We start from the raw sequence: 9,694 nt of genomic DNA, 5'->3' as shown, positions 1-9,694 counted from the left end.
GGAGTGCAGTGGTGTGATCTTGGCTCACTACAACCTCTACCTCCCAGACTCAAGCAATTCTTCTGCCTCAGCCGCCCAAGTAGCTGGGACTACTGCCACCATGCCCAGCTCATTTTTGTATTTTTAGTGGAAAAGGGGTTGTTGGCCAGGCTGGTCTTAAACTCTTGGTCTCAAGTGATCCTCCCACCTTGGCCTCCCAAAGCGCTGGGATTACAGGTGTGAGCCACTGTACCTAGCCCCTTTGGGCCACTCTAGAGTTCCCCTTTGAGGCCTTATTTATTTACTGAGACAGGGTCTTGGTCTGTTGCCCAGGCTAGAGTGCAGTGGCATGATCTCCACTCGTAACTTCTGCTTCCTAGTCAAAGCACTCTCCCACCTCAGCCTCCCGAGTAGCTGGGAAGACAGGCGTGTGCCACCAGGCCCAGCTAATTTTTCTATTTTTTTGTAGAGATGAGGTTTGGCCAGGTTGTGCAGGCTGGTCTTGAACTCCTGGGCTCCAGTGATCCACCTGCCTCAGCCTCCCAAAGTGCTGAGATTACAGGTGTGAGCCATTACACCCAGCCTATTTATTCATCTATGAGACTGAGTTCTCACTCTGTCACTCAGGTTGGAGTGCAATGGCACCATCAGAGATCACTATAGCCTCAAACTCCTAGGCTTGGCCGGGCACAGTGGCTCACAACTCTAATCCCAGCACTTTGAGAGGCTGAGGCAGTTAGATCACTGAAGGTCAGGAGTTTGAGACCAGCCTGGCCAACACAGTGAAACCCCATCTCTACAAAAAAATTACCTAAGCATGGTGGCACATGCCTGTAATCCCACCTACTTGGGAGGCTGAGGCATGAGAATCACTTGGGAATCACCTGGGAGACAAAGGCTACAGTTTGCTGAGATCGCACCACTGCACTCTAGCCTGGGCAACAGAGCAAGACTCCGTCTCAAACAAAAACAAAAACAAAACTCCTAGGTTCAAGTTATCCTCATGCCTCAGCCTCCCGAGCACTGGGACTACAGGCAAATGCCATGACATTATTTTAATTATTTTAGACAGCATCTCACTATGTTGCCCGGGCCGGTCTTGACTGCATGGGGTGTAGCTGTCCTCCCACTTTAGCCTCCCAAGTAACTGGGTAGGAGGCTGAGGCAGGAGGATTGCTTGGGCCTAGCAGTTTGAGACTAGCCTAGGCAACCAACATGGTGAGATCACATCTCATCTGTTTTTTGTTTTTGAGATGGAGTCTCGCTGTGTTGCCCACACTGCAGTGCAGTGATATGATCTCGGCTTACGGCAACCTCTGCCTCCTGGGTTCAAGCAACTTTTCTGCCTCAACCTCCTGAGTAGCTGGGACCACAGGTGCACACCACCATGCCCGGCTAATTTTTGTATTTTTAGTAGCGACAGGGTTTCAGCATGCTGGCCAGGCTGGTCTCAAACTCCTTACCTTGTGATCTGCCCCCCTCAAGCCTCCCAAAGTGTGGGGATTACAGGTGTGAGCCACCGTGCCTGGTGAGACCCCATCTCTACAAAATAATTAAATATTAGCCAGGCATGGTAGCACACACCTGTAGTCCCAGCTCCTCAGGAGGCCAAGGTGACAGAATTGCTTGAGCTGGGGAAATAGAGACTGCAGCAGGTTCTTATGGCTCCACTGCACTCCAACTGGGTGACAACATGAGACCCTGTCTCAAACAAAACGAAAAAGAACAGAGAGGCAGTGAACAGCTGGATGGTGGAGGGTGCACCCCTTTAGATTTAGAAGGCCTCACCAAGGTGATCCTATTGAAGCTGAACTAACTATGTATGAAGTGGAGAAGTGTATTCTAGGCACAAAGAATAACTGGCAAAACAGGCTGAAAAGAGCAGCTCAAAATCTTGAGGCAGAAAAAATGTGGTGGGTTGGCAATGCAGATGCCACGTAGTGACAAAGAGTCACAAGGCCCGGATGGCCAGTGCAGGCCTTTCAGGCAGTGGGATGGCACTTGGAATCTATTTGCAATGCAATAGTAAGTCATTGAAAAGTTTAAGTCACTCATTCTTTTTTTTGAGATGGGGTCTTGCTATGTTGTCCAGGCTGGAGTACAGTGGCTATTCACAGGCTTGATCTTAGCACACTTGTCTCAAACTCCTAGCCTCAAGCGATCCTTCTGCCCCAGCCTCCTGAGTAGGTGGGACTACAGGCACACACCACCGCATCCAGCTGTCTTCATTTTTAATTTCTATTTTTGTGTATGCTTTATAAAGTACAATCTGTATAATATTTTGAGGGCATACTTAATTTTTCTGGAGGTGTGCATTTTATTTTTTATTTTTATTTTTTGAGACAGGGTCTTGCTCTGTCACCCAGGCTGGAGGGCAGTGACGCGATCTCGGCTCACTGCCACCTCCGCCTCCTGGGTTCAAGTGATCCTCATGCCTCAGCCACCCAAGTAGCTGGCATTACAGGCACATACCACCTCGCTGGCTAATTTTTGTATTTTTAGTAGAGACAGGGTTTCGCCATGTTGGCCAGGCTGGTCTGGAACTCCTCAACTCATGTTATCCACCTGCCTTTGCCTCCCAGGATTACAGGTGCTGGGACTACAGGCAGAGCCACTGCGCCCCGACTAAAGGTATGCATTTTTAAGAGTGTGCAGATTCTTTCTCTATATGAGAAGATTTTAGGTAATTTCATCTCATTCCGTATCTCTAAATACAATCTGCATAGTTTTAATTCCAGAATTTCTATCACCAACATGGGGGTCTACTGAGCTCCTGAATCCTGTAACAGCAGCTTTCAAGGCTCCCCTGAAGCAACAGAGAGTATTAGAGACTTGAAGAATTCCTAGGGGCTGGCCTGAGGATTGGGAGAAGGTCAGCAGAGAGATAAGGACAGGGCCAAATGGTGGAGGGCCTTGTGCTGAGACGCTGGACTGTCTTCTGAGGGGAATTGGGGAGCTACTGAAGCATTTATATACAAGGAGGTGGCATAATTGAGGGTACACTCGTAGATCACAATATTTCTTCATTTTAAAGATTAGTCAGACAGGGTGTGGTGGCTCACGCCTGTAATCCCAGCACTTTGGGAGGTCGAGGTGGGTGGATCACCTGAGGTTGGGAGTTCGAGACCAGCCTGACCAACATGGAAAAACCCCATCTCTACCAAAAATACCAAAATTAGCTTGGGCATGGTGGCACATGCCTGTAAGACCAGCTACTCAGGAGGCTGAGGCATAAGAATTGCTTGAACTTGGGAGGCGGAGGCTGCAATTAGCTGAGATCATGCCACTACACTCCAGCCTGGGCAACAGAGTGAGACTCCATCTCAAACAAAAACAAAAACAAAAACAAAACTCCTAGGCTCAAGCTATTCTCGTGCCTCAGCCTGCCGAGCACTGGGACTACAGGCAAATGCCATCACACTATTTTAATGATTTTAGACACAGCTTCTCACTGTATTGCCCGGGCCGGTCTTGAATGCCTGGGCTGTAGCTGTCCTCCCACTTTAGCCTCCCAAGTAACTGGGTAGGAGGCTGAGGCAGGAGGATTGCTTGGGCCTAGCAGTTTGATGCTAGCCTAGGCAACCAACATGGTGAGACCCCATTTCATCTCTCTCTCTCTTTTTTTTTTTTTTTTTTTGAGNTCTCACTCTGTTGCCCAGGCTGGAGTTCAGTTGCTTGATCTCAGCTCACCACAACCTTTGCCTCCCGGGTTCAAGCAATTCTCCTGCCTCAGCCTCCTGAGTAGCTGGGATTACAGGAGTGAACCGCCACATCAGGCTAATTTTTTATTTGTTTATTTATTTATTTGAGACAGAGTATTGCTCAGCCGCCCAGGCTGAAGTGCAATAGCACATTCTCGGCTTATTGCAACCTCTGCCTCTCAGGTTCAAGAGATTTTCCAGCCTTAGCCTCCCAACTAGCTGGGATTACAGGCATGTCTGGCTAATTTTTTTTTTTTTTTTTTTTAGTAGAGACAAGATTTCACCATGTTGGCCAGGCTGGTCTCAAACTCCTCAGGTGATCCACCTGCCTCAGCTTCCCAAAGTGCTGGGATTACAGGCGTGAGCCACCATGACCGGCCATCTGTTTTTTTTTTGAGACACAGTCCCACTCTGCTGCCCAGGCTGGAGTGCAGTGGTGTGATCTCAGCTCACCGCAACCTCTGCCTCCCGGTTCAAGCGATTCTCCTGCCTCAGCCTCCCGAGTAGCTGGAACTACCAGTGTGTGTGACCATACCTGGCTAATTTTTGTATTTTTATTAGAGATGGAGTTTCACCATCCTGGCCAGGCTGGTCTCGAACCCCTGACCTCATGATCTGCCTGCCTCAGGCTCCCAAAGTGCTGGGATTACATGGGTGAGCCATGGCACCTGGCCCCAGTTTTCTAGATGCTGTGACTGCACTCCAGCCTGCCCTGGAACCTTTCCCACTCCTTTCCTGCCTAACTCAAACTCAGCCCACACTGAAGACTCCCATTTCTCCAAACCCCTCTCCTCCCCATCTTGTTCTTTGTTCATTGTTTTTTCCACACAATAGAGCTCCTTTAAGCATCATCTCAAGCACTGTGACACATTTTCTGATCCCCAAACATGATGATCTGTCCCTGCTTTGAACCCCAAAGTATTTTGTAACTAAGGACACTCCTGCCTTGCCTTAATCCTCACTTCTAGAGTAAGTGGGTGCTTGATAAATTTTTGTAACAACAGGGCTGAAAACCATGACCCTATAGTAATTTTAAAAAATCTCAGCACTTTGGGAGCCTGAGGTGGGTAAATTGCTTGAGGTCAGGAGTTCAAGACCAGCTTCGCCATTATGGTGAAACCCCATCTCTACTAAAAATACAAAAATTAGCTGGGCATGGTGGCACATGCCTGTAATCCCAGCTACTCGAGAGGCTGAGGCAGGGGAATGACTTGAACTGAGGAGGCGAAGGTTGCAGTTAGCCAAGCTCATGCCACTGCACTCCACCCTGGGAAACAGTGAGACTTTGCCTCAAAATAAATAAATAAATAAAAATAGGATGGGTGGGGTTGCTCACGCCAGTAATCCCAGCACTTTGGGAGACTGAGGTGGCTGGATCACCCGAGGTTGGGAGTTCCAGACCAGCCTGACCAACATGGAGAAACCTCGTCTCTACTAAAAATACAAAATTAGCCGGGTGTGGTGGCGCATGCCTGTAATCCCAGCTACTCAGGAGGCTGAGGCAAGAGAATCACTTGAACCCGGGAGGCGCAGGTTGTGGTCAGCCGAGATCGCAGCATTGCACTCCAGCCTGGGCAATAAGAATGAAGCTCCATCTCAATAAATAAACAGATAGATAGATAGATAGATAAAATAAAAATAAAACAGACTGGGCTTGGTGGCTCATGCCTGTAACCCTAGCACTTTGAGAGACTGAGGCAGGCAGATCACCTGAGGTCAGGAGTTTGAAACCAGCCTGGCCAACATAGTGAAGCCCGTCTCTACTAAAAATACAAAAATTAGTCAGGTGTGGTGGCGGGCACCTGTAATCTCAGCTATTTGGGAGGCTGAGGCAGGAGAATCACTTGAACCCAGGAGGTGGAGGTTGCAGTGAGCTGAAATGGAGCCACTGCACTCCAGCCTAGGCGACAAAGCAAGACTCCATCTCAAAATAAGAATAGTAACTAACTAAATAAATAAAATAAATAAAAAACCTAGTGAGCATCAGAATCACAAGATGAGCTTATTAAAATACAGATTCTCAGGACCGAAAGAGTGCTTCAGTAGGAATCTGCATTATTTCTTTTCTTTTTCTTTTTAAGACAGGGTTTCACCATGTTGGTCAGGCTGGTCTTGAACTCCCAACCTCATGTGATCCGCCCGCCTTGGCCTCCAAAGTGCTTGGATTACAGGCGTGAGCCACCAAGCCTGGCGGAATCTGCATTATTTCGAGCATTCTTTATGACTTTGATACCCACCACGGTAAGAACATTATAACAAGTTAACTTGAAGTGGACAGAATCCCCAGACCTAAGGCTCACTGATTAAGTCTTAGGAAATGGAGGGAGTTCAGAGGTTGAATCCCCACCCTTCCTCCTCCTCCAAGAGGTTAGATGAACAAAGACACCAAAGTTTATTTGCCTTTCCTTTTTAATCCTCTTCTTACTCCAACTGTTTTTTTAAAAACTGCCCAGAAAACCCAGTAATTAAGCAAAAGGAAGCTCAAAGAGCCAAGGCAAGCCAGCCCAAGAGTAGCAGGGTCCCTCCTGCAGGCGCCAAAGTCTGGATGCTGGGGTCTCCACTCAGAGCCTGGTAGTAAAAGCTGGTGCAGAATAAGGTCGTTCCGGAAGCTAGCAGTAACCCAGCCTGATGGAGACATGGCACAGAAAACAAGATTGTAAGAACAGGGCAGGCTGAGAGGGAGGGTGTGGGTTTTGGTCAGGGTTAGGCACAGGAAAAGATTACCCAGAGGAGGGGTTAGGCCCAGGGAAAGATTACCCAGAGGGGCTTTCTGCAATGGGGCACCCCTAACAGGGCCAGGCTGTGGAAGAAGTGGTGCTTGTTGGCCTTGTCAAAGAGCTGTAAGAAAAAGAGAAACGAAGGGATATAGCAGGCAGTGCAGGTGCCTGAGATCTCCTGATGATACAGGGACCAAAGTTCGTGCCCCACCTCACCCGGGAAGTCTCGGCTTGCTCCTAGGCCTTTGGCTTACAGAGCCTTTGGCATTTGCTGCTCTAGAGATCCGAGGCTCGCCTCCCCCTCCCCGCCCATTTCCCCAATGGTCCCCAGACTTTTTGCCTTCATAGACCCGCGAGTCAGGGAGCCCTAGCGCAGTTACTTCACCTCCTTTCCGTAGGCATCTGGGAATTGGGCGCCTGTGGAGAAAAGAAGCAAAGGTTACCGGTCCTAGTGCCAGCCCCGACCGCCCCCAATCCGAGGGGATCCAGGTGGACACTGGCGAGAAAGGGCACCACCCCCAGGAAGCTTCCGATTGGTGGGAACACGCTCGGGCAGTACTGGGAACCAATTGGACCCGGCTGGGGGACTTCAAAAGGCTTAAGGCTCCGCGGGCTGGCAGATAAACATGAGGTCGGGGACTTCCCACAGGTTCCGCCCATGCACCAGACCCCAGAGGACGCTCCAAGCACAGTGCCAGCTTCGTCCCCAGCCCCCGACCGTGAGCGCCGTAGGAGGCCAAGCCTAAGGCCGCAGCTCCGGACAAAGCGCCCAGGCGGCGGAAAGCTGCCGCTGGCCGAGCCATAGCTGTAGAACAGGACGCACAGGACGAACGCCTCCTAGGCCACCGAAGAGGCCAGGCAATCCCTGACGCCCATGCAAATAAGGTTCACAAGCACCCAATCCGGAGCGTGTTCACTTCAGCATTGAGCTCTTCGCCCACCTTTGTAAAACCGCTGCAGAGTGGCGAAGACGTCTGGCGGGCGGAGAAACCAACACCAATTAGGAGCGGAGGAGCTAAGCAGTGGGGGGCGGGATTGAGGGCGGGACTAGCGGATTTGCGTCACGGATTGGCCCACTTTCCAAGTTGATAGCCTCTTCGAACGCCCCACCCCCCCATCGCTCCGGCCAATTTCCAAAGATCCCGGTCTTCTCTCAAAGTTCCGCCCCTTTTCCCACAGGCTCCTCCTGTTCAGCTTCAAATCAAGCCCACTCCCAAAAAGAGGCGGCCCCAAAGATACCCAAGCCCCACCTATTGCCAGTAAACCCCGCCCACTGCACAGATGGCTCCTCCCCATGTATGAAGGCTCCGCCCTCTTTGCATGATGCCCCGCCCCCTATGGTTCAGATTTTCTCCCCTCCCTAGACCGCGAGAGCCCAGAGGGTGGAAGATCGGGGGAGGGGGGTGTCTCCACCCTGCCCTGGCCCGCTACGTCCATCTGTCCGTCTGTCCACTCCCGCCTCCTCCCACCATCTCCAATCCCCCCACTCTCCGGAGGGCGGGCGGGCAGGCGGGTGCGAGCGGGGGGTGTGCGCCGCTCTCTCGGCAGGGGGCGGGGGAGGCGGCCGCGCGGTGACGCGCGGGGCTGCTGCGGCTGCTCCGCCGGCGGATCATCACTCTCGGGCTGGGATGGACGCGGGGCGGGCGGGCCCTGGCGCGCGGAGCCGGGAGTCCGGGCCTCCCGGTTGCTGAGCATCCCTCGAAGCCTCCCCTCACCTCCGCCTTCCCTCCTAGGAGCCGCGCTGACCCCCGCCCTGGGGCTCTGGACTCGGCTCCCGCCCTCCTCTGACTCCCCGGACCTCCCCCTCCTGCCCGCCCTCGGGATCGACTAGATCCCTCCCCCTCCCCGAGGATTCCGGCTAGATCCCTGCCCCTGCACCGCGGATCCTGCGCTCCCGGGCCCCGGGCCCCTGGGGATTGCCGTGTACTCCTCCTCCAGCACCCGAGCCTTAGGATCCTCTGCCTGGACCGCCTTCTGGTCCCTCGAAGCTGGCCCACGGAACCAGTGGACCCCCAATCTAGTCCTGTCCCGTTGCCCCCTCTTTGCTGTATCGTCCCTGCTGCGGGGTTCCCTGTTTTCGGGCTCCCCCAGATCCCATCCCCTAGCTCTCCTTTTCCCGGGGATCGACTGGATCCCGGCCCCGCCCCCCGGGGCTGGGGCGATCCCCCTCCCCCGCCGGGTGAGGCGCTGCGGGCGGGGGCTGGGCCTGCGGGGCCGCGGGGGCTCAGAGGCCGCCGCCCCCTCCCGAAGGCCGTTCGCCCCCCACTCGGAGCCCTGGATGGAGGCATCACGGCCCCAGGGCTGAGCCAGGTAGGACCTAAGCCGGGCCGGTGGAGGGGGCTGTGTGGCGGTCCACTGGGGTCTCCCTCTCCCCATCTCCCTCCCTGCGCCTGGTTTCCCCCAGCCTGCTCTGTCTGCGTGTCTCCGCCTAGGGATGCTCTTGCCGTGTCTCTGCGTCTTGGTCTCTTTGTCTCTGCCTCTCTCCAGTCCATGAATGATCCTTTGAATGGGCCCACAGACCCCGTGTGTTCCCATCTCCCCCTCCCCCTCCTTCTCCCCTTCCTGGCCAAGCCATTTTCACCACTGCAGGAAGCAGGGGCCTGCGGCCTGAGCCCCCATCCCTCAACTCTCCCTGGCTGGGGGAGTCAGGCCTGGGCAGGAATGGAGAGAGAAGGCAGAGGGATGGGGAGAAGGAGGAGGGAGCAAGATGTGGCAGACAGAGATGGGGAGAGAAAACGGGGGAGACAGAGATGGGGAAAGAGGAGAGAGAGAGAGAAGGTTTGAGGGGGGAATTTGGGAAGGTATTTGGAGGAGAGAGAGAGAAAGAAATGAGAAACACCAAGGAGAGAGATACAGAAGAGAAAGATGTAAAAAGACGGAGGGCGAGAGACTGAAGGCAAGAGCTGGAGCAAGCTGGAAGAGGCCCAGGAAAGATGCTCCCAGGGAGCACTACGGAGAGGAGAGAGATGGGGGGGCCTCCAGTGGGAGGGAAGGAGGGAGCGGAGCTGGCTGGCGGGAGGAGGCCAGGGGCCCAGAGTACCCTCAGGAGGAGAGGGTGACTGAGACAGATCTTGTGGGGAGGGGGAGGGGGCAGCAAGGCCATGGTAGCTGAGCCCAGTCTGGCACAGGAAAAGGAGATCCTGGGGGAATCAGCCTGAGCCACCTCCAGGTGATGGGGGAACAGGAACCTTAGAGCGCTTGAAAGGCAGGGGGCATGGCTGGGTGTGTGTGGTAAGGATTCCTGTGTCCTCATCTATGGAATAAATTGACACCTGCAGAGAGCCACCCGTTGGCTGG

At 53.4% G+C, this 9,694-nt stretch overlaps 1 protein-coding gene across 1 annotated transcript; it reads right to left on the bottom strand.

Annotated features, from left to right (window-relative positions):
* Positions 1 to 6,071: 6,071 nt before the first annotated feature.
* TMEM256 (transmembrane protein 256) lies at positions 6,072 to 7,272 on the bottom strand. Its single transcript, XM_017531634.2, has 4 exons — positions 7,116 to 7,272; positions 6,783 to 6,814; positions 6,438 to 6,518; positions 6,072 to 6,305 (listed from the first exon to the last, which is right to left on the bottom strand). The coding sequence occupies exons 1-4, from the start codon at positions 7,198 to 7,200 to the stop codon at positions 6,162 to 6,164; spliced, it is 342 nt and encodes a 113-aa protein (XP_017387123.1). The 5' UTR covers positions 7,201 to 7,272; the 3' UTR covers positions 6,072 to 6,161.
* Positions 7,273 to 9,694: the final 2,422 nt, after the last annotated feature.

The sequence above is a fragment of the Cebus imitator genome, unplaced genomic scaffold, assembly GCF_001604975.1.
Source record: "Cebus imitator isolate Cc_AM_T3 unplaced genomic scaffold, Cebus_imitator-1.0 Scaffold72, whole genome shotgun sequence".
Lineage (NCBI taxonomy): Eukaryota > Metazoa > Chordata > Mammalia > Primates > Cebidae > Cebus > Cebus imitator.
This window is presented reverse-complemented; position numbering and strand designations above follow the sequence as displayed.

Bases quoted from the DNA above. Each gene is read 5' to 3' on its own strand.
- TMEM256 (XM_017531634.2), bottom strand. From the start codon at position 7,200: ATGGCTCGGCCAGCGGCAGCTTTCCGCCGCCTGGGCGCTTTGTCCGGA. The intron at 6,519-6,782 runs GTGAAGTAACTG...TTTTTCTTACAG, and splicing joins CAGATGCCTACGGAAAGGAG to CTCTTTGACAAGGCCAACAA. The intron at 6,306-6,437 runs GTAATCTTTCCC...TGTCTCCATCAG, and splicing joins ATTGCAGAAAGCCCCTCTGG to GCTGGGTTACTGCTAGCTTC.